The sequence below is a fragment of the Argiope bruennichi genome, chromosome X1, assembly GCF_947563725.1.
Source record: "Argiope bruennichi chromosome X1, qqArgBrue1.1, whole genome shotgun sequence".
Lineage (NCBI taxonomy): Eukaryota > Metazoa > Arthropoda > Arachnida > Araneae > Araneidae > Argiope > Argiope bruennichi.
The window spans coordinates 39,950,811-39,976,024 of record NC_079162.1 but is presented as its reverse complement, the minus strand read 5'-3'; the positions used below and the strand labels follow the sequence as shown (position 1 = coordinate 39,976,024).

Genomic DNA, 25,214 nt, shown 5'->3' with positions numbered 1-25,214 from the left:
AATGATTTTTTTTTAATTACTATGTTGGAAAGAAATTTTGTAGAATTATATGCCCTTCTGCGTCTTCAAAAATTTAATCTTGGGAGAATTCAAACAATCGTTCTTTGTTTATTATGAAAATATTTTAAAAAAAGAATTAGTAAATGTTTTCTCACATTTAAAAATATTAAATGAATGCGAAAATAAGTCGATGGCAATTATCAAATTAGAATTATCATTTCATTTTCAAAATTATTATTCATTATTTTTTGTTATAAATTATTTTCAATTTTTTCAAAAAAAAAATGAGCATACACAGAAGATGTATTATCGATGAATTCTCTTTACATCATTCAGAAATGAAAATAAGATTTTATGATAGCCAAAAAAGATTTCATTTGTGTGTTTCTTCACGTCAGAAGACATTCAGAAGCTTGCAATCTTTAAAAATTCAATAAAAAAACTGCCAGTCCTTGTAACAATCAAAAATTGTAAAAAAAAAAGAATGAAAATGAAAATGTGGGCAGACAGGAAAGAAAATAAGCAGAAATTTTTACAAAACCATGCCATTCTATCGGCATGAGGACAAGGGGCCATGTCCGGGGGGAACACTCCCTACTTTCTGTGTTGGAATGGCACTGACATTTCTTATACAACTTGAAAAAGAAGTCATTTTTACCTCCTTTGTTTTATGATATATGGGAATTGTAGGTTTATCAGTCAGCCAACTGAAACTGGACCTCATTGATCTGCAAGTAAATTTGAAAACTTTAAATAAATTCATTGTAAAATGCCCTCAAATTTGAACGAAAGTTGATTTTAATTAGATTACATTTGATATCCTTGTAAAACAAAATAAATAAATAAATAAAACTTTCCTTGTACTACAAAAAGTTTTTGTGCCCCCAAGACAGTTAGCTATTCGATAATCCGTCTCTGCTATCCGGGGAAAAAAAAAAAAAAAGCTTTTAAATCATCGTCTTGGAAGATCAGGATTGATGCCATATCTCTTTCAGTTAATAATGATATTCTAATCATATAATATTGTAAATCATGCTGCAATTTATGATAATCTGTAGCTTTGGTATATTTTTAAGAGTTTTTTTTATATTTTAGAAAGCTCCTGTTTATATACGCTTTATTTTTCTTGAAGTTTCCGTTCATAATTATTTCTCTCTACGTTTTGTTTGATTCTTCCCATTTTCATTCAGTTTCTTTTTCCCTTCCTTCCTTTTTTTTTCTCAGTAAGCGAAAAAAGTTTGTGAACAATTTGAACAAACAAACAAAGTTTGAAAAGAATTTGCCTTCGTATTAGCACTGCGACATAGAATCTGAGGCTTCCCTAGGAGTCACGAGAAAAAACCCTCCAACGTCTGTGCGAAAAATTGCAGTTGATTGCGAAGCAAACAGACGTTTTTTGTGATTTGATCATCTTCTGGAATAGATTTTTTTTTTTTTTTTTTTTTTTTGTCATTTTCAATAATGATTATTCGCTTTTAATCGGCCCTCATTTTATTATAGAAATTTTGTTTATTAAACTTGTCGCCAATTCGTCAAATTCGCAATTCAAGTTTTCTTCTACTCACAAAGATTTTTGAATTAAGAGAATTGTGAATTTGTTAAATTTTAAATACAATGGTATAATAGCCCAATGAAAGTTTTATGAGATCCAATTAAAGAAGGGTGATTAAAAGTCATCAAAAGATTGAGTTATAATAAAAGACATAAAGGTTTAAAAAATGTAATTTCAGCCGCCTTTGAAATAACATATTCAGTTTAGGCCTACAAGATCATTATATTTCTAAGGAAATCGTCCAGTGGATGTACAATGAACGAAGATTAACAATCTGAACAGTGTAAAACGACGGTTTATTCCAGAACTTTCATTTATATGATCAAAGTTGGGAGCGACTGAACCCTCAATTCAAAATTTATGCAAATCCCTCTACTAAGCCATGAAAATACCATGGCAGAGAAACGGTATTGCAGATTCGTAACAAAGTGATTTTCAGGGCATCCCAAAAACGTGGAACAAGTGTTTATTTCATTAAGTATTGCACCTAGATGCAAACTTCCAGTCAAAAAGTTTCATTAAATAAGGTAGGTAATTGTATGAATACGCTTAGAATTCTGTGGAGGTTGATAATAAAGTTTAGATAAATTAAATGCTTATCCACCTACCACAGTGCAAAAGATCCAATTAATTTAAATAATAAAACAGTAAAAGTTTTAAAAAAAATGTTTCTCATACATTCATCTATGCGAATACAAGATTTCATACTTCTGTCTACGCAATTTGCAAAGATATTAAAGACAAATTTATTGACCTAAGACCACATTTTCATACTTGTGATAGATGTTTGAAACAAATCTTTTATTATATATTTCCTTGAAAATACATTACAATAGATTATTAAAATGATAGAATCAAAATATGATAAGACACTTATGAACTGTTATTAAATTTTTTAAATTGGTTTAATAGTACATTAAGTGAATTGTTTACAAAACTTTTTAAAAATAAACATTTTGGTATCTCTATAAGGTTGCATTTTTCTAACAATACTTACCTACACATGTAGCTGTATTACGATTACATACAGCATTAATCATGAGAACTTCAAAATATTTAATTTTTTTAAGGAAAACTTAATAGTATTACACTCATTATTGCGAGTAAAGATATTTTCCCCCACTGTTCAGAATTACACTACTTTTCTGAGAGATCTTAAATGTTCAATATCTCAAGCTTCTCTTCATTATTAAGTCGAACAACAGTAATGCTAAATAACAAAGTTCTTTTGAATCGTGATGTTCAAAAAATGATTTACTACAAGAAAAATATTTTTCATGGCAGTGTTTTGCATTGAATAAATTAGTAATTCTAAAAGAACTATTTTCATCTAAATTTGTGATAATATCCTCTGTACTTAGAAATGAATATGCTTCTATAAATCTTACAAAAAGAAGCGTGAAACTCTTTGTATGAAAAGATGAAAATGAGAGAAAGTAATGAAATAACTGAAAAACGAATAACGATCATGGTTTTATTTTCAAAATTAAGTCTTGTAACGGAATTGTTTTCAGTATTTAAATTTATATTTCAAATACCGGATTTATCATTTATTTTTAAATATTTTTTTCTGCGAAGCACAAAAGTGCTTGTGTGTTATGAATGATTGAATTGATAGCACGTACTGTAAATGATACAATTTCAAACTTAAAAGTTAGTTCTTCAAATCTTGACGATCTTTAAACTTCTTTTGAAAATATCCAAATAAATTATTTTTGATAGAAAATGACGGCTATTATTTTAGTCTAGTGCTGCAAATGAAATTTCTAAATGATGGCAAGGAGTCGGATCGAATTTTAAAACTAACCGCAGTTTGAATTTTCTGCTTAATGATAAAACAACTCCAACTCAAATAGAATACCATTTTTGTGGATAGATTTTCCTGACAATGAAACAAAATCAAAATCCTTCGACATTGTTTTACGGATTGAAGGTAAGTAGCGAATTTCGAAATTCTTTTTTTTTTTTCACGGATCTGTGTCTCCTGCTTTAAATAACGTTATAAGTTGAAATTGCATTGGCTACTATTAGTTAATTTATTGAATTGTATATCTAAAATAAAATAAAGCGAGTTTTATATTTTATTTAAAAATTTGCTTTGAAATATATCAAGGAAATTCTTAGTTTGTATATCCGGTAGATGCTCAAATCTTGTTTTTGATATTTTTGGCTAACACAGCACTTTTTTTTTTCTTTCAAAAATGCATTGAATACTGCAACGGATTTATATATCAATTTTGATTTCAACTAATCCAGTAGATCCAATCTCTATCTTATTTAAATATTTACCTAGTAGAAAGTTGAATATATTTCTTGGTTTTGTTAATTTCTGGTATATCAAAATCTGGGAGATTTGAGATTTTCAATTCATTATATTTTCTCTTAGACTATATAAATTTAATGTTTACATTTATTTTGAAATGTTTTCTCACATAGGTTAAGAAATAATCCAGCAGGCGTGCTTTTAAACCTAGGACTAAACATAAGATATTCTGTAGTCCATTGTGTAAAGATAATTTTTGCACAGATTTTTTTATAAGAGTATTATTTATATAATTAATTATGCTATATATTTTGATGTTTTATAAAACTATAAATAAGAATGCAGATCCTTTTTATTTTTCACACATTATTTTGCCTTTAAATAATAATACATTTTTTTTTTTTTTGTTGATAATATAGATTTTTCTCGCTAAAGCACAGAAAGTTGGGAGTCTCTAGCGATGGAGGTTGCCCTAGAAGTAGACTAAACTATAGATAGCTATGAGTTGATAAAATTGATCCAGTCTTCAGCTGACTATGAATAAGAGGCTTTTAAAGATATTGTTCAAAGTTATAACTTCAGATAGGATCCAAAATGGGACAAATGAGAGAAAAGATAAAGAGAATGAAAAATAATTGGTGATCAAACAAAAGGAGGAGAGAGAGAAAATGCTGTTCTTTTAAAAAAGGAGATAGAAAATATTGTTCTCTTAAAGAAGATAGCCTTCACAGAATCTATTTTTTTTCCCAGACGCTGAAGATGCACGCTGTTTTTCAGGTTTTTTTTAGCCAAGCAACACGATGTTGAGTTGCAGGCTCTTTCAAATTAAACCCATTTTTAAGTTGGTATTCAAACACAAAGTGCTCAACATTACACACTTGATCGCATGGGCATGTGAGCGAGTCCAATTTTTTAAATCTGTTTAGATAACATGGGAATGGACCGTACGCTGTTAAGAAAAACATTAAAGTTATTATTAAAAACTTAGTATCTATGCAAGGCATGTATGTTCTAACCTTTCTTCCTGATGCAGAGAAAAAGGAAGGAGATTCAATCATATTCTTTCTTGGGGTAGTAAAAAAAAAAATCAGGGAATGGTACGCTGCAACCACAAATTGCCAAAAACTGATAGAAAAATTTGTTGAAACTGAATCTCTGAATGTTCGTTTAGATAGAATGCATTGGTAATCACATTGCTACATCATTCCTTGAACATGCGTTGGCGAATGCTGCAAGTTCTTCCTTTAGGTATAACGGCGGGAAGCACCTCAAATATGAGGATGAGAAGCTGCGGTACAAGCAGGTATCTGGCTCTTTTTCATTGCAAAATAGTGATGTTATGGCAGGTTTATTATAAGTTTATTTTATCCACACCACAGGAAATTTTATAACCAACACACGCTTATCGGATTTTATTTTTTTCTAATTTAAGAATTCACAATTGTACAAATTTTCAGGGACTTTAGACACCCAGTTATATTGTAGTTGGACAGTCTTTAAATTGGCAGTGCCGTTGTTTTCCTGATAAATGGAATGCATTTAAACAGTTTTTATTTTGCTAGTCTCTAAGTCATTTAAATAAGCACCAAAACATAGTATTATAAAATATTTTATTTGTTAACAATATATACACATTACATCACAACATGGAGAGTTTAAAAACACCTGCTAAAATAATGCGGGGAGAGAAAAAAACAAACAAACTAAAATGAGATTTTAAATTTTCCCATTTGTTTATTATTACATATATGCAAGGTGGATACAACATATTTGAACTGTAAATTTTTTACAACATTCCTCTAAAAAAATTTTCTTTATGGAAGAAACGCCAAAATTATAAAATAATCCAATAAAACAATAAATTACGACATAAATAACATTTCATAAGATTTCAAAATTAAAATCAGGCTCGTCATCTTTTGTGCGAACTGTAATACGAAACAAAATTCATTCAAATACTTTCACATCCATTTTAAAAATAACTTTAACACTTATATAAACTAAATCTATAATAAACAATATATATACATTAACAACAACAACAACAAAAGCAGAATATAATTAGCAATTAGATCATTATTAAAATCATGCTAAACAATATTATATAGAAACTTATTGAGATGGTAAAATCGTACTTTAGTGTGCCCCTTGCTGCGCCAGGACGCCAATAAAGATGGCGGACAAAATAAACTATTCTGCAAAACAGTTACGGTTACTACTTTCTGCATTAAAATTATGATCTTTACTGATACGTATTGTTTTATCTGAGAGAGTTTTATTTTTTTTTTTTTACCCTTTGGGATCACTATAGCTGCTTATCTCAATAATTTCGAAATAAAGAACTTCTACAATGCGCCCAGGGCCCGACATATCCTAATCCCCCCCCCCCGCTTCCCTACTTCAGTAATGAAGAACCGAACTTTATGGCGGTATTTAAATTTTTCATCTCATTATAAATATATAACAAGAAAATTGACTAGAACCTAAAATAGCTATAAAGCCCCCCCCCTCTAATGATCAGACCAAATATCGTTCTGTCCATTTTATTGATTTTTTGACGATTTTTTTAAAAAAGTTCTTTGAAAAAGGAAACGTAAAATAAACTTTATACTCCATTTGGGGGCCCCCTCTGATGTGGGGGCCCGGGACAACTGCCTCAAATGCCCCTGCCTTAGTCTGGCTCTGGCTGTACCGGTCTGTTGTGCAGACAAAAAAAATTTAGAGCATGAGATACTATAAATTGATGATGCTCTAATGCAGGTGCCTTCGGCATCTGAAGAAGGCACTAGGCAGATTTTTTCAACTTAATAAAATCTCCTAAGGCTTTGCTAGCAGCTTGAGCCCGAACCTAGTAGCTTCGCTAGTACATTGAACATAAAGACTGTATGCACATAACAGGAACAATACATAATCAACAGATAAGAAAGAACGAAGGACGTTATAGGAACGGATCTTTTTCAGAAAAAAATTTAATGAATTAATATACTTACTTGATTTATTTAATCAGTCGTCTCAGAAGGGTACGTTCTGAATATTTCCCTGAGGAATCTGAGAACTTTTTCAGTTATAGTGATGTTGTTTTGCCACCACCTATGTATTCTGCCATGTAACCGTCGAATTCTCCGGCTACATGGTTTGTTCCTTGCAGAGATCTTTTAATTGCACTCCAGGTACCCTCGATTAAATTCGTATGTACTCCAGTTTCTGGGTCTTTAAACGTCAGAGTATGGTTGACTGTCAAATGCTTATAATCCTCATTAGTGAGACAGTTATAAGATGACCAACAGTCTGAAATTATTGCGCTACCCAGAAGAATTCTTTTAATAACCTCAAGCAACACATCTGTACTTCCGAACTTAGTTTCATCGATTTCAACAACCTTTCCAATTCCAGCAATTTTTCCATCAAACGCTAAACAAGCCTCCTCTCACACTCCTTTACAAAATTTCATCCAATCAATCACCATTTTTGTTTTAAGATTCAAGTCATTAAAAATACTTTTATGCCTCATTCTGTTTAATCACACATAAGTCCTACATAAAATTACACCCAAATACAAATGACTTTTTATCAAACCTTACAAATGACGTTTTATCAAACCACGAACTTTCCTCACAGACCTTTTAATATGGCGCGGATTCGATCCTTTCCTTCTGCAACACCAAATCTTTCCATCGATTCTCTCATCAAAATCAATAACTTTCATATTCTCACCACACACCAGAAATGCATACTTAGAAGCTATCAAATCACTCTCCATACAAAATTTCAAACAAGCATCCTTTCCCAATTTCATCAACTTATTATATATTCCACCTACCCTTCATCCATTCTGCAGGTTCAAAATACTTCCCGCCATTCCATTCACCAAACATCCATTCTTGCACAAGATTTTTAAAGTAAGAATTCAGACGATTTGCCAAAGCGCATGCCGACAGTTAAGAATTGCAAAAGAATAAATATTTTCTGTTCGTATTCGCATTAAAAATAACATTACTGTGTCTTATTAACAATAAAAAAACTTTTAATTATAATACAGAACTAAATTAAAATCTTTAACCGATATTTTTTATTATTATTTTTAATTTAACGTTTATCATAAAATAGCTGTAGTTCATATACAACTCAACCACCGTAAGAAGCAGTGAACAAAGCAGCATTAGGGTTGCCAGAAGATCGTTTCAGTGGGTTACCATATTGGCGAGAAACTCTGGGCATACTTAAGTACAATTCAACCATTTAAATTTTTAAATCAATATAATTTTTCATTAATCAGATAAGATATTTTAATACCTTTATCTACTCCCAAGAATGTTAATTTTAATACCAATTTTTTAAAAAAATAAATCAACATTTTTTTTTTTTTTTTTTTTTTTTTTTTTACAATTTTTCATAAGAAACTTGACATAAATTAGAAATAAACAGCTTGACACAGACAAAAACAATTTTATAAATACACACAAAAAGACAAATCACTCAAGACTAAAAATTTGGAAAACACATTTCATAGGAGATATAATATACAGTAAAGCACCCCTTTTTGCGTCATTTATATGCCAATTCATCATTGTCTCGCTTCGTTCGTAGACTTCCTAGTAATAAGTATTTCGTATTTATACTACGCAAAGTTTCAAGTCGTTTTTGCTGTTGAAGAAGACTGAAACCAGATATCACATTCAAGGAGTTCGCGAACTGTGACAGACTTCGGAATTATTCATAAATGATAAATTAAGAGACGTAATTTGGCGTTAATTCAAACAATGATGAAATTCACTATCCAAAGTTGTTTCACCGTCTTTTAAAGACGCAATGAACTCTAATTAAAAAAACTCCCAATTTCCTTCGTCAAAACACAAGTAAAAACATTTAATGAACTTGATTCATATTGTCGTATTAATTACATCAATATAATCAGAACATCAGACGATGGCAAATAGTTTTTTTTAAATAATAAACGTCCACTAGCATGCATAAAAATCTCATAAAATAATATTTTACTTGCATGGAAGCCAAGGCCAATTGTAACACGCACGTTACACAGCGAGTTTTAAAAGTTTTAATCAGAATTTTCGCCAAACACGATCCTTGTAATGGACTTTATTATGTCAGTACAATCGATGCTCAGCCGAAATGGGCAGCGAGAAGTTGTGAACATGGACCTCGTTTTAGGGCAGAAAAAGTATTTCCATATTATAAATATTAGCTGATCTTTTTAAAAAAATATTTTATTCATTTACAATTATGAACTTTTTATGTGGTACATAATTTAAAATGTAAAATAAATAGATTTTTGTATACATTGCCCCTATTTTATGACTAGGCAATGATTTCTGTACCGAAAATTCAAGCTATCTTCCAAATAAAAAAAAAGTTTAATTTTTCCAAATCATTCGAAAATTTTTTTAATAGTATCTTCAACATTCCTAAATGTAACACTGGCATATAAATGGCTAAAAAACGTTACAATTATTACTTTTAAATAATTTTACATTAGCAGTATTATATCTGTAATAATCGAAACAAGCTTATTAAAATTCCGATTATAAGTCTTTTTTATTTTTAACTCGTTTTATAGCCATCTTTTAAAAGACATAAAAATGGTGCTTTAATGGATATGAATAAAATAAATATATCACTATAAAACAACAAGGAGTTTTGAATTCATACTCATAGCTAAAATTTACACACTATTCATTACTCAAGCTCTTAGTTCAGATTTTCAGTTCTTATTATTAATGACTCCTCAATTTAGAGCAACCAGTTATCCGAACATCAAGAAAAACACACTACATTTGTAAAAACAAGCCGTTTAATAAATTTTGTTGTTTATTACTTTCTTTTGCACCGATTTCTTTCAATTGCTATTTGCAGTAGACCTTCCTGAAGAAAATTTAATATGCTACATCTTAAAGGGAATTGGAATTTTTATTATGACATCTTGTACAAAACAATATAAAATTCAGGTGGTATTGCAGTATATATTTTTTGTATTGCACCTTTTTTATTAGGTAGATAAGCAACTTACGATACTGTCACAATACAATATTTGCCATTCGGAGAAATTTCGGTTAAGAAGGTATGAAGAGGAAAAACTGCATCTGATATGAGTACCCATGCATAATGAAGTCAAGATTAAAGCACAAATAAATAAAGGAAACCTTACCTGAATGAATAGATTAAAGAACTTTTTATAAGAGCAAAAAGTGTACCAGATTTATTTTTTTTTCAGTTTGATGGGATAAATTTATATTTTAATCTTAATAAAAATTTAAAAAAATTAAAAATCTCTGAAAATGATATAGAATTTTAAGGAAATTAAAATGAAGTTTCACCAACCATATTTCACGACTACATTATTAAAGAGAGTTTAATAATGTCAAAGAATTAAGTTTCATAATATTAGCTTTCCAAACATAAAAAATAATAGAAATCTTGAGGCAGATAATAATTATTACTTTGAATTTAACAACAACAATAACAAAAAGCCCTCAAACTTATTAAACAAAATTTAATAAACTTTATGGAGAGGGGCATTTCTTCAAAAAAATCGTGAATTTCAACGTTATTATTATGTCTTAAATAAATGGGCAAATTAATTAATCGAAACGTTCACTAATTTTTGTCCAAATATAGTTGAATTACTAACTAAATTTTTCATAAATTTCTAGAGACAAAGGTGATGCCAGAATTTGATGAACAATTTTGTACGCTGGAAGTGGAACATTTCATAAGTTGAATGTTATTTTAAAATATTTGAAAAATTCATGCATTTTTTATTTGAACCAAGAAGCATTTGTAATGCAACTAGTAAACATTCTAATTCTTCGTAAGAAGTTTCTAAAAGAGATTCTAAAATCGATTTTATTAATTGAATTGAACAATCGTTTCTCTTTTATGGAAATATTGAAAAAATTTCTGGAAGGTTTTTAATGCTGAAGATCATTGAACCATTTAAAACATTTTTGTTATTCTATTAATACCATATCTACATATTTATATATTCATTTTATTCCAATACATTCAGTGTAGACAAAGTTTTTACAATAGTATAATCATGCATAACACTTCCAGAGAGCATGAAAAATTTAGAACTAATTACCAAAATCAATACAATTAAAAACAGATTTTGCAAATTAATTTCTATAATTATTAGAACACATAGTATTAAATATTTAAAATGTTATCAATATCCCAGATAGTGAAACCAATTATTGTGCTATCGGGTAATAAACATTACTGGCCTTGTGATAAAAAAAATAGAAGGACAATAAAAAAAGTTTCATCGAAATTGGCTGATGTTCAGTTTTATTTTCAATAGTTGTATAGATTTCAACTTGACATATTTAGACACGATACAGACTTGGAACCAAAAAGTAAGATTTGAAAAAAGCTGAACTTCATAAAAAAGTGAACTGTGTCCTACACAAACACCAAGAAGTAAAATAACTATAATTATTTGAACAACAAAATGTATATAAAAAGAGCTTGAGATAAGATAATACAATTATAAAATTATTACATAAAAGAAAATTAATAGATATTAAGAATGATAAAATTCTATTTCCTAAATATTGAAATCAGTGGAAATGAGGCACTAACTATAAGATTGACCGCTGCATTTAGAAGACCAGTAATATAAAATATGTAATATTATATGGATCCTCAGATTAATAAAGAAGCATCTCCTGTTGAGGGGATGTGACATTCCCCCTTCGTCACACACCCGAGTAAAATATGCAACTAATGTGAATAAAATAGGGGTAAAAAAAAATGCTATATCTATTGCTTTAAGTCAGAAAAAAATCGCACGGCAAATATCTATTTTTTAACCTTTGGATTACTTTAATTGAATTTAAAAATCTTACTCCAAATCGCAATTTATTAAAAAGTTGTTATCCTTGCATGTCTATAAGTGAATACAATATAACATTTTTCAAAACATCAACATTTAAATCATCAAACCAACAGTTTCAAATTAAATTTTTAGAAACTAAAAACTCAAAATAAAAAAAAGAATTTTAATAGTTTCTGACATCTTAAGATATTATGTTATCCTTTTCCAACAACAGCAAAACTACAACAGAATTACATGAAAAAAGGTGTTACTAATTTAGATTTTATTTTGGAGACACCTAAAAACTTGACACAAATCTTAAGAAGTACCATATTTGTAATGTATGACATTAAAAATATGACACGACTTTTTTTTTCACACCAGTAATAGCATTTTATAGATTTAAGGAGGAAATTTTAAAATAAAATCTTTGTTTAATAGTAATACAAAAATTTCTCAATATATACAACCAAAGCCAATATATAATTTTAGTTTGATAAGTACAAGGGAGAATCTAATAGGCGCAAAGCCTTTGAGTTAAGCTAAATGTTAAACAGAAATATTCCATAAACTTAATTACCTCCCGACCCCTTCAAGCCTAAAATGTCACAGTGATTTAATAAGATAAAACTAATACATTCATTTTTACTATACATGTTTTAACGAACCTAATTACTGGCATGTTTTTAAAAAATGTCTCCATTACTTCAATACACACACACACACACACACACACACACACACACACACACACACACACACACACAAAAAAAAAAAAAAAATGAGGCATAAGAATGATAAAATTACCGTTTTCCAATATTTTTAGTCATGTTTTTAGCTATAAAGCCCAAGCACATGAATTCATATATCTGTATGGAAAAGTGAGGTCACAATAAAATATTTAGCAACTGTAAAATCAATGTTATCCTTTAAGAGGAATTGATAAATTTTCCACTAAAATCATGTACATACAAAAAGTACATGATGATATTATGTTACATACCCCATGGCACATAACAAATGCATTTCACTCGAAATATATCGATGTTGACAATCACTATTCTGGACAAAAATGAATGTATGGCATTTGAAATCTAAAATATTTTTCAGGATTTTACTACTTCTAAAAAGGGAGAAATCTCACAGAAAATTCCAAAGATTTCACAGTTATGAATTTTTTTTTTTTTGTTAATATTGTTGATGAAAGCAGGAAAGATGAGTTTCTTTAGAATATTTAGACAATTCAGTGCAACACAACGCAAACAGCACAGTAGTTTTAAGAATTATGTGCTGAAAAAAAAATTTATGGGGATGAAATGACAAACTAATGACAAAAACCGGTTTAAAAACATTTTAAATTTTACTAGCTGATACCCGGCGCATTGCTGCCACAGGAGAAATAATTTTGAAAATATTGTTTGAAATAGCTATCTTGTTTAATTAGGAATGATAGGAAAAATGATATATAATTAAGAAGTATAAATTATATATTATTCAAATGCTTTAGGGTAGACAATAACCCGTTTTCAGCAAAAAACAAATTTCTTGGCTCTCCGACTCGTGAGCATCCAACATAGAATTGGCCATAGGAAAAACACGAATTTTCGAGGTTCAACCAGCACACTTAAAAGTGTTTACAATTTGTTGCTGGTCATCAAGAATGCAAATCGATAAGGAAACTGCAATCGTTTGAAATCGAAAGGCATGTCGAAGGGACCAATGGGAATGAGTGGGATTAGCACATATTCTCCATTGCACTTTCCGTTAAGAACAGTCGCCTCGATTATTGCCGCATATTGATCTTCTGATTCTGACGCGCATGATCGGTTAGTACATAAACTCTGTCTTTCGATTGTTGCTGCATTTTGATCCTGAGATATAACTGTATTATGCCTATAACCTTCGCGCAAGTGCAAGCAATAAGTTGCCAAAGTTTTATCGCAATCGGATGAACAGCACGGCAGAGCATAAAATAGGAGCAAACAAAAATTCATTTTTATATATCAGATAAAATATAAAAATTATATTATGCCTATAATCTTCATGCAAGTGCAAGCAATACATTAGCAAAGTTTTATCGCAATGGATGAAAGGTACGACAGCGCATAAAATATGAACAAACAAAAATTAATTTTTATGTATTATATATGAAGAATCATATAGTTTTAAGCTATCAATTTTTAAATGATTATAACAGAAAAATGAACAGAGGAGTTAAAAAAAATTAACAATATACACTTAATTTACAATATGTCAACATGAATGTTAAAAAATACACAAAAACTTACAGAAAGCTTATAAGAACAACTTATTGATTAACTGGTGATATTTCTTACCATTAAAAAGCATATTTTTCAGAAAAATTTGAAAAATGCATTATCAAACACTTGGGTATCAACTATTTTTCAATAGAATAGATCAAAAGCTACACTTTCTTAAAAACTGAATGCTTATTTTTAAGTTGGAAGCATATGAACATTGAAAGGGTTAAAAATAATAAAACTACATTTTTATGATTGGTGAATAGGTGGTACTTAAAAAAAAATATCAAATAAAAAAAATTATAACTGGGGAAAAAAAAAAAAAAACGTAACAATGTAGGCTTAAATTGCAATAGTGTCCACATGAATGGATCAAAAATGCCCAAATAAATTTCCAAAAATATTGTAACAACAAATTGCTAAATAAGGATATTTCTTATAAAAAAAATAGATAATACACAATATTGAAGAATTCATCATGCAAATACATGGATATTATCAACAGTAGGATTTTTCAATAGATTTTTCTCATCATAAAAAGTCTACTTAAATAAACCGAATAACAATTTTAAGATCTTCGGAAACGTGCAAACACTGAAATTGTTAAAAAATAGTAAAAGCGCACTTTATCACTGGTGGATAGGTGATACTTTTAAAGGTAAATTATCACCTAAGAGAAAGACCTGTGTAACACGACCAATGGCTTTAGTCTGTCCAACACGTAAAAGAAGTTTAGAGCCTGGATGAACGCATTCAGGGCGCTGAATAAATTTAAAAATAACAGATGCCGTATCATTTACAGAAAGACTAGATCTACCCATAATACCCAGAATTGTTGCTGTCTGTCGAACATTTCCAATATGTACAGAAGCTTGAAATCCAGAACAAATATTCGTCGTATGGAACAAAATTTGAATCTTAGCTTGAAAATAATAACAAACAGGAGGTCTGACCTGTTGACTGATAAGAACCATACCTTTCCGAAGGGGGATGTCTTGACTAGAGAGCGCTAAAGTGGCACTTTCACAAGCTCTGACAATTCGACTTGGAACTTTGTGCCTATGTAATGATAATACTTTTGTGATATTAAAATGTCCACTATCAGATGGACCCACAAGTAATTTATCACCTTCATGAATAATTCCACTGGTCAGCAATCCCGAAACAACTAAACCAACATCAGGGACATGAAAAGTTTCATCAATCTGAAAAAGAAAAGATTCAACATATTTTTCAATTTTTACAAATAACTATCACCAAAAAATCGAATAAGATAAAATAATTATCCAGCTTAATATAGCTTTTTAAAGGTGTTTTAAATGAAAGCGAATTATTGAATACTAATACTTCTAGAAGGCTTTTAGAAAAGTCAAAAGAATATTACATTCATAAATTAAAGCATTATATCAGCCATTCGCCTAAATGAACGAAAGATTTTTTTTTTTTTTTAACTTGACAGCATTTTTAAGATCTTTATAAACAAATTATGAATAAAGACAAATTTGTGTGTATGGTGATACATTTGTGAAAAGCTTTTTAAAAAAATTTAACAGCAAAAATAAAACAAAATGTAGATTTTTTTTAATACTTACAAAAAAGGGTGATTTTTTTAACTGTATTCACCATGCATACATACAAATAGAAATGTAGGATTAAAAAAAAAAGCTTGTTTTCTAATGATCTTCCTAAAATATATTATACTGATTAACACATTAAACCATATAAAATACAAAATACCTGAAATTCAGCAGGTTTCTGCATGAGAAGTTCTCTGTCTTTTTGATTAATCGTTGGAGGCAATATATTTAAAAATGTATATAATAAATCAAGACCTTTTCCAGTGACACAAGAAACTGAGAAAATTGGAATAATTTTGTCAGAAGCAAATGAACTTGCAGCAGCCAAAGCATCTTCCTCAGTGAAAACTTGAAAGGAAAGCTACAAATGAATAAATACAAACTATGAAAGAGGCATGAAGCAATACAATGTTACATAAGACAGCACATTTATATTACCTTGAGGTAAATTACAAAGAGACATTTCAAAACAATTTTACTTAAATTCTCGAGCATTCAGGTTTTAAATTATGTCACAGAAGTATGCCTGAAGAAAAAATGCTGAAGTATAAATTCTTTTTCTGCATATATTTTCATATATAAATAAAAAACTAAATTTATAATATAAACTACTTTATTAAAAGCATAGTCATGTAATATTTAATGTCGGATCAAATTCAATAACAATCTGCAATTTTTTTTTTTTTTTTTTTTTTTGTACAATGCATTTCTGGTAATACCATAGCAGCAAACCAAATACATAAACACTTGATTGAAAACAATAATTTCAGTTGATTTTTTTTACAGTAGAATTAGCACAATTTGCTTCAAACACGAGGCACCACAACCTGTAGTGTTTACTAAACTCATGTCCATAAATTAAGGATAATCCAGAATCACAAGGAAATCGAACTAAAGAAAAAATTTCACTAGCAGAATTATCACACATATGTTCAAGAATAATATGCAAATTAAAGGATGGCACCAGATGATGCCAATTGTATGTCACAATGACGAGAGTATAAGAGAGGGGTAAATTATAAGGAAGGGAGTCAAAGTAAAATTGTTCACATCTTCATTGTTATGTTAATTGTTATGATCTTCATTTGACTGTTTAAGCAATGCTACATAATTTTTTCTGACACTTGAATGCTTTTAATAAGGCATGGGAATAACTTTAACCTGAAATGATGTTCGAGCATTTCTTATTCTAACCACAAACACACTTACTCAAGTTATTTGTATAAGTGGCATTCTCCTAAAAACAGCATCAACAGAATAGCAATATTAGCCTGTTTCATTAAGTAAAATGTTAAAAATGGAAAAATTCAACAAAAAATAATTTGCATTCTTAATAATTAATTATGTTACTATCTCATTAAAAATAATACTGCTTATATTCTCTAAAATTAACAATACATTTATAAAAAATTAAATAAATGAAATATGAAAATTTAAAAAAAATGAAGTACATACTATAATTAATAATAATAATAAAAGTCATAGAATCTAATACCTTCGAAGGTAAAACTAAGCTCATAACTATATTGTTCATTAGAATATTATACAAAGATTTCTATATTAATATCCAAAAGTGCTCAATAGACTCATGAAATTACACATATAAAATGAACTCCGAAGTGCATTAAATCTTATTTCTTAAATGCTAACTGAGTAATATGAACAATAAAAAGAATCTTTATCAAGAAAAATATTTTTTAATACTTTTAAAGGCCAATTTAATATGATTTCAAAAAGTACAGAAATCAAATGGCCACTATTACAAAGATAAAGTACAAAATCTAAAAATTTTATACCTTCATGTTTTACATATTCAAAAGGTTTATTGCGCTGTTTTTAGAGGTAAACATAGCATTGTTTAGAACATTGTGATGGAATATTTTTTGAAATCCTTAGACTTAAGAGGTACTTTAAATAACTCCTCTTCCCCCCAAAAATCCTTGAAATTTTTTTCATAATATAAGTTATTATAATCACTTGCTTATTTTTCCTAATCAATCATATAAATTTTTATATTTATTCTTAAAATTAAAAATCAAATGATGGCATCAACATAATTCAGATATGCTATAATGTCATAAAGTAAAATTGTATACAAAATTTGGTTGTATGATGCTCTGCAAAATTTTAAAAAAAATGTTATATTTGATATTTACATATTGCATCACTATTACAGAAGGACTGATAAAGATACCTTTTTATATCCAGGTGTTTGAAGTAATTCTTCTAGTTGCTGCAGAGTTCTTTTCAAACATGCTGGAGTAGCTATATCAATCTTATTTATAACAACAACAATAGGAATATCAACAACTGTAGCAAGCCCAAGATGCTCCTTGGTTATTCCAGAAAGCCCACTAACAGCACTTATGACAAGCACAGCAAAATGTGGAGAGTGGCCTTTAAAAACAATTTTTTAACATTTTTTAACAATAAATGCTAGTTAAATAAAATATTGCCAAATGTTAAAAGCTGTAAAACTTAAATGTAAAAATTACATTAAAATAATTTAATGACAGATATGATTTAAAATATGAAAACAAATCAATACCTGTCAATCCAAATACTGTTGTTTTTAAATACTTTTTATGTCCAGCTAAGTCTATAAATGTAATCAATTTCTTTGAATTATCACAAATTTCTTCAGCAGTTCTACAAGTACTGTAAGTCATGGCACTGCCCTGAGAATCAAATCCAAGTATTTCATGGCTTATGCTACTTGTTCTTCCACTTTGTATTTCGTGTAAGTGGCGAAATAGATTTAGTCTAGCACTTCCATGGCCATTATCTTTTTCTCCTTGAGTAAGCACTCCTAGTAATGTACTCTTTCCAACATCAGAGCCACCCAGAACAGCTACTCTAAGTTCAATCGACTGCTGATCATCAGGAACCTTTCTAACTAAAAACTGAGGAAAAAGACAAAAACAAGTTACATTTTTAAGCACATTTAATTTACTTCTAAAGTATAGTAAAAATACATAAAATTTAACAAAAAATATACACTAATAATGTAGTAATGAATGTATTCGTTAATTTTAGTCACAAAAGCGATATTTTCTTCCAATAAACACTGATGTCACCTTATTGAAGAAAATAATTTATGAATAAACTAGATAATTTAAAATGAATGGAAAAATTTAGTATTTTTCTGAGCAAAACACACGGATAAAAATCTATTTCAAAATCATCATCACACGTTTATTTTGTCGCTAGAGGAGCAATAAGAAAAAATAACATTATACAAGTTCTTTAGTTGTTTTTCCTATCTTGTTTAAAGTTCCAAGTTCTTAATTGTTTTAGGTTATGTATTAAATAAGAATTAAAAAGACATGACTTCCAATCCTATATTGCAACATGGTCTTTAGTTGAAATATCTACATATGAAGGGTATTATAAGAGGTGTTTATGATATTTCTAGTTTAAAGATGACGGTTGTCATTTCCGAATCTTACAACGACCAGAGTAAAACTATTTTGTAATAAAAAAGAGGAAGCTTTCGTAGATACAAGAACAAACTGTCTCTTACTAATAATTCAAAAGCAATATGAAGATATCTATCAACCATATCTTGTACAAACTTTTTGTTTTATAACTGGGTATTTTCATGGGTATGGGGTTTTCTGGTTTCTCAGTAATTACGATTTAAACATTTTTTCCCCCTTAACTACACAAAATTTCTATAATCGGGGAGAACTCAAGATGACAATACATAAAATGCTTTGATAGATCCAATTCCAAGTGAATGACATAATAAGTATTTCTACATCAGGGCGCATATTGCAAAACTGCTACAAAAATTAAGCACTTGTAAGTCACCAAAGACAAAATAATTAAGCACCTTTGTCCATGGATGAATATGTAAATCCACATATTTTCTAAGCAAAGAATATTTTATGCTTTATATTAATGCATCGTTTTTATTTAAAATATATACAGGGTGTGTCTGGATTCATGGGCCAAGTTTTAAGGGTAGATAAAATACCCATAAAGAAGCATATTTTGTATAGCAATGTGAGGTCGGAAACGAAAACTTTTGCGGGAAAAACAAATATGCTGAGGAAAAGAAAAGAAAGTTTTTTACTTATATAATATTATATTAAGTGCACAAATATGCCACCACCAACATCGATACAGGCCTGGTAGCATCTAGCAGGTGATTCGCGTACTCTTTGGGAGATGCATTGTTTTTCTCCAACAGTTGCAGCAGCAAGTGAAAGTTTAACAATGAGGTGCTCATCAGATTCGTTTGGAATTTCATAGATATTGCATTTCCGGCCCTCTTTGTACTTACTTATACCGCTTATACTTTTTATTTCTGACCCCATATTGCTATATATATAAAAAACAAATGTTTCTTTAGATGTATCTAGAACCTGCCTGCAAGTTTTGCCCATGAATTCAGGGACACGCTATATATTTAAAATTTTAAATATGCATTTTTTAAATTTTAATATTTATTTCCACATTTGCCTGCGTTTTCTATTTTAAAATAAAGGATATCTTTTTAGTTTAACAATAAACAAAAATGATAATGCACATTATCATTACCAAAAATATACACCAACTTTTTCCAACATTTCTTAAAATTAACAAACTGCCAGCTAACAAGGACGGATGCATTATTTCTAAAATTACCGAGACTGAGTAAAAGCATAGCATAATCAAAAATTTTCGAAGCGGGCAACGTTTTTTTAATTCTGTTAATATCAAAAATTAGAGGACGCATTAGGGAGTAAAAATTCAATTTATATTTTACTCTGTATTATGCTTCCAGAAACTTTTAATATAATTTATGCTTATTTCATTTTATTGTTTTTTTTACATCTAAATAAATATGGTGTATGGATACTGACGGATTGAAATCGATTGTGGGAGCAATCTTTAAAAAAATCTTTAGAAAAATACTTTCCATAAAACTAAAATATTTTAATATGATATGGCGAATTCTAAAAATGGTTTTAACTTTGTTTAAAGGTTGAATAGAGCTTCATCACTTATTGGAATGTCAATACAACTTTGAAGAGAGAATTGATTCAAGAATTGAAAGTTTTGGAAATTCGATTTATAAGACATTGATTAGAATCTAAATATGTGTTACAAACAATAGAGATTTATACAATTAGTAAAGTCGACACATCTTTGTGAAAAATTTGTAAAAGAATTCATTGCTCAAGATGGTGAGATACCATTCCCTGAAATAAACAACTACGTAAATTGTACTAAAGAGCCGCAATGATTTAATTACCATTTCTTTTAGAAAAGTTTATTTATCAGTACCAAATAATGCTGAGAGATTTTCAATGATTTAATTACCAATTCTTTTAGAAAACTTAATTTATCAGTATCAAATTATACTGACAGATTTTCATCACTACAATTTTAAAGTCTGAATTTAGAACTAAAAATATACACGTACATAGTCAAATCATTAAAACGCCCAAAATTGTACGGTTTTAAAAAATTACGAACACGATTTCACTTATATCTCGAAAGTCATGACCAAATTCCCCAAGTCGAGGATAATGTGCCCGCCCTCCTGCTCCCACTGAAGTAAAAAGTATTCTGCGACAGGAATTTTCCTTCAAAAGAAATATACAATTTTCTCGCTGTTGGTAACTTTTCTTTACTTCATTAAAAATATAAGATTTACTGTTCACGGATAGCTGAATTCTGGACACTTTTAAGAACAAAAGCTCAAATACCACATTCACCAACATTTTTGAAGATAAAAGATATCTTTGCTTTTTGGTCAGTTGTTCTACATCAAATTACAAGATTAAAAAATCCGCCCACAGCCGTGTAATACGATTTGGAAGGAAGAAAGGTGCATCTAAAACTTTATCAAAACTGCAACAATTTTCTTATAATTGCTGATGCATTTTAAAAATGAATAAATTTAATAAAAATTGCACATATTCTACTAGTGTCAACACGTGCATGTAAAAGAAGTTTCAGAATTGTTAAAAATTATAAAGTTTATAATAGCTTTCAAAGCCTCATGATCTTTAGAGTGCATGATAGCAGGTCAGGAAAAAAAAAGATTTGCATTACAAAGTAAAAAAGATTGATAAAATGTACTCATAAAGGCTAATACAGCTGCATTAATAACATTAGAACCTACCCTCACTATAATCTAGTATATCATATTTTCCCAATAAAATATAACATATTTGACCATTAACTAAGTCTGTTTTGTAATATTGCATTTATTATAATTTAAAAGCCCCTTTTCTGTAATAAATAACCCATTTAAACTGAATTTAAAGATTTATAATTTGACCATGAGATTCTATTTATGTTTTGATTGGGCCAAAGTTAACATAGCTCACAGGAAAAAGAATTATTTGATATGAACCTAACTTTTTCATTTCAGTAGTGAATTAAAATTTCTTTTAGAATGAGACTTTTGTTCAAATGGAATAACTATTCTTATACCCTGTTCATCCTCCCAAAGGGCAGACCATGATCACTAATGGGATTACTTTAATCCCACACATTAATAATCCATTAAGGGTTAAGCATACACTCGCTAGGCATAATTAAAATAAATTCCTCGTTATCTAAAACAATAACAATTTAAGAATCTAGATCTTCTTTTTAGTCAAAACAAATTTGGTACATTCTGTATTTTATACTGCCCTTTGGAATTACCATTCTAGTATTTCAATAGATGGTGATGCCCAATGCAAAAGAAAGACTGGAAGTAAAATGGATCATTAGGCATTATCTTATTAACATTCCTGTACGTATTTTAACCTGGAATCCTTGTTCAAATTCTTCTCTTTCTTCTGCTTTTATTTTAGTTACATCTAGTAAACCAAGCTTTATAACCATGCTTTCAATTTTGTATGTTCAAAGTCTGAGGAAATAAAAACTGTTTTCTCTAAACTTCCCAATAAAATTATGCATTTTTCAAGGAAATTATTTTTTTCAAAATCAAACAATTTTAAGGTGCATAAAAATGCTTTTTAAATTTTAGCACTTTTTAATGATGCTAAACACCTTAAACATGTCTAAAAATATCTATAAAATTAAATTATTTTTAAATATAAAATTTCATCATAACAGTTATTAATAATAAAGGTTCAGAATTAAATTTTGTTCAAATATATTTAGTAATTTTAAATATATTGTGAACATCTTTAAGACCAATCATCAACTTGAGTTAATTTTGGCCACACGACAAAAGTTTCAGAATAAATAAAACTTCAAGATATATTCATTTGCTATATTTGCTTCATTGTGCTATATTTGGTATTTTGGTTTTTATGTAAATTGATGATAACATGCAAAAATGTGAGAAATTAGACTCATAAAAATTAACAATTATTTCATTACTTTCTCAGTGAAAAAGACAATTTTTTTTATATATCTTAATGGACGATTTTTTTTTCATTTGAAATTTATAGATCTAATTCTATAGTAAAATCCAACATCACTTTGAAACGTAAAGTTTTCAAAAGAGAATGTACTAATATGTCAAATGCAATTATACAAGTTTTAAGATTTACTTAATGTCATCAATTTGTCATTATAACCTACGTAAAAAAAGGTAAATTTATTTATCACAACAAAAATATTAAATAAGCAATCTAAGAAAAGTTACTTTACTGACATTTAAAAAAAGTTTAGTGTTCTTTTGTATGAAATTTATATCAACAATTTTAGCTTAACATGTAATAAGTTTTTTTAAAGGTGGTGAGGAAAATAAAATAATTTAAATATTACCTCTGCCACAGTTTTTTTCACTCGCTTTAAATTATCATCAATATATCGTTCTCCTAAGCTGGTTATATCAGCTCCAAGTTTCTCAGCCATTCGATATAAAGTATTGAGTGACTCTTGCATTTCTTCTTCATCTAGCCCAATTAACTTCCCCGCATCAGATACTCCAATAGTATAAATAGCTTCCCCCTGACCTAAAAAAAAAGAAAAAGAAAGAAAGCACACAATTATGTTACTAAAATGAATTTAATTTCAACAATATATATATATATTTTTTTGGCATAAATGTATACAGACATTTCGTTTTTAGCAATGAAAGGGAAACTTTATAAAAAGTAAAATCTTTTTATGGACTAGAAAACAAATTTACATACATAAATAACTTAGTTTTACTTTTTAGCACTTAAAAAAAAGACAAATGTTTTATTTGTTTAAATTACAAAATAAAGTTTCATATAACAAATTTGATATCCAAAAATAAAAAAAATGATACATTAATTACAAATTGCTTGCATTTCAACACTGGTACATTCCAAAAAGCTTGTATTAACTGCAACTAATATGTCATAGAAAAATTATACACACAAGAATAATAGGACAGCTCTATCACCAATATTCTTGAAACAGTAAAACAGTAATTTTTATTCACCTTTGAAATTATAATTTACTATGTATTCATGGGTAAACAAATATCACCAGATAATTTTTTGGAATAAAAATAAATGTAAATTAAAACTCTAAACTGCACTGCTGTACAAAAGAATTGTAAGAAATTACTGTTCTATTAAACCCTAATTAAAATACATTAGATAGACTACTACACCAAATGTACAGCAAACTATGTGGTGAAGATATCTCTTTTTTCTCTAAATACTCAAATCATGATTTTTTTTTTTTTTTTTTTTTTAATTTATGTTCAAACTCTCTATAATGATAATATTTAATCTAGGTTCCTGTAGAATTGTTATAGGCAGAATTTCACATGTATCTAGAAAAATGAATATACTATTAATAAACTACATCTATTTATACAATCACAGGAACATTTTCCTGCCATAAATAATATCTGAATCGTATATTCACAGTAATATTCTTTGAAAACAAATGTATTCAACCTTTGTAGTGAAGCATTACCTTAAACTTGACAAAATTTCTACTGCGAGAAAGAAATATTAGTATAATCACAAAAATGCTATCTTTCCTGATTTGCCTATTTAGGATTCACTGAAAATATACCAATATTTTTATTAAACCTGGTGATGTGTAAAGAGACTATGGAACTGCAGTATCCTTCACTTTTTTCAGTGTAGAAATTTAAATACTAATTTATTTTGCATTTGATATTTAAATCCATCGACAATTTAAAGCGATTTTCCTTTAAAACTTCAGATGAAATATAAGAAAGAAAATCCCCATAAAATTTTACTAAGGCATGGCATAAAATTTTAATTGGGGAAAAAGCTAAATTAATTTGGACTTTTCCTAATTCAAGAACTGTGGATTCCTTTTGTCCCAATATCCATCTGTAGGTCCTTTTGTTATAAAAACAATTTTTGATTTTCTTCTATTATTAGCAGGGTCTACAATGTCAGAAAATGAGTTTGAAACTATTTTTTACTGCAAATAAATTTTTTTGGAAGATGAAATTTAAAAATAAATGAATTAGAAAAGAAATACAGAAAATTGAGAAATAATACTTGATAAAAAAATAATAATGTAGATAAACTTTAATACCCCCCCCCCTATTCAAAAATACTAATTTTGCACATTTATTATTTATACATGATGAAAAGTCTGGAAGGAGGTGCATTCAAAATTTCTGCAACTTTTTTATTGCTCTATATGATCATTAATTAAGATTTGGAAGTTCTGATATAGAATAGAATAAGGTAGTTTAAACGAACACGATTTTTTTAAAAAACATCAAATATAGTGCTCCTTATTGTGTTATCCACTTAGAATATATTTTAAGCAATAAAACGAATACAACTTTAAGATGTTGTAA

At 28.6% G+C, this 25,214-nt stretch overlaps 1 protein-coding gene across 2 annotated transcripts in view; it reads right to left on the bottom strand.

The window, feature by feature from the left end:
• Positions 1–6,088: 6,088 nt before the first annotated feature.
• LOC129958520 (GTP-binding protein 2-like) overlaps positions 6,089–25,214 on the bottom strand; it is a 31,802-nt gene continuing 12,676 nt past the window's right edge. For both annotated transcript variants that reach the window (XM_056071050.1, XM_056071051.1), the window contains exons 3-7: positions 23,213–23,403; positions 18,036–18,390; positions 17,682–17,884; positions 15,648–15,848; positions 6,089–15,115 (exon numbers count right to left, since the gene is read on the bottom strand). In XM_056071050.1, coding sequence (XP_055927025.1) covers positions 14,540–15,115; positions 15,648–15,848; positions 17,682–17,884; positions 18,036–18,390; positions 23,213–23,403 — 1,526 coding nt within the window. In that variant the 3' untranslated portion in view covers positions 6,089–14,539. The remainder of the gene's footprint in view (positions 15,116–15,647; positions 15,849–17,681; positions 17,885–18,035; positions 18,391–23,212; positions 23,404–25,214) is intronic.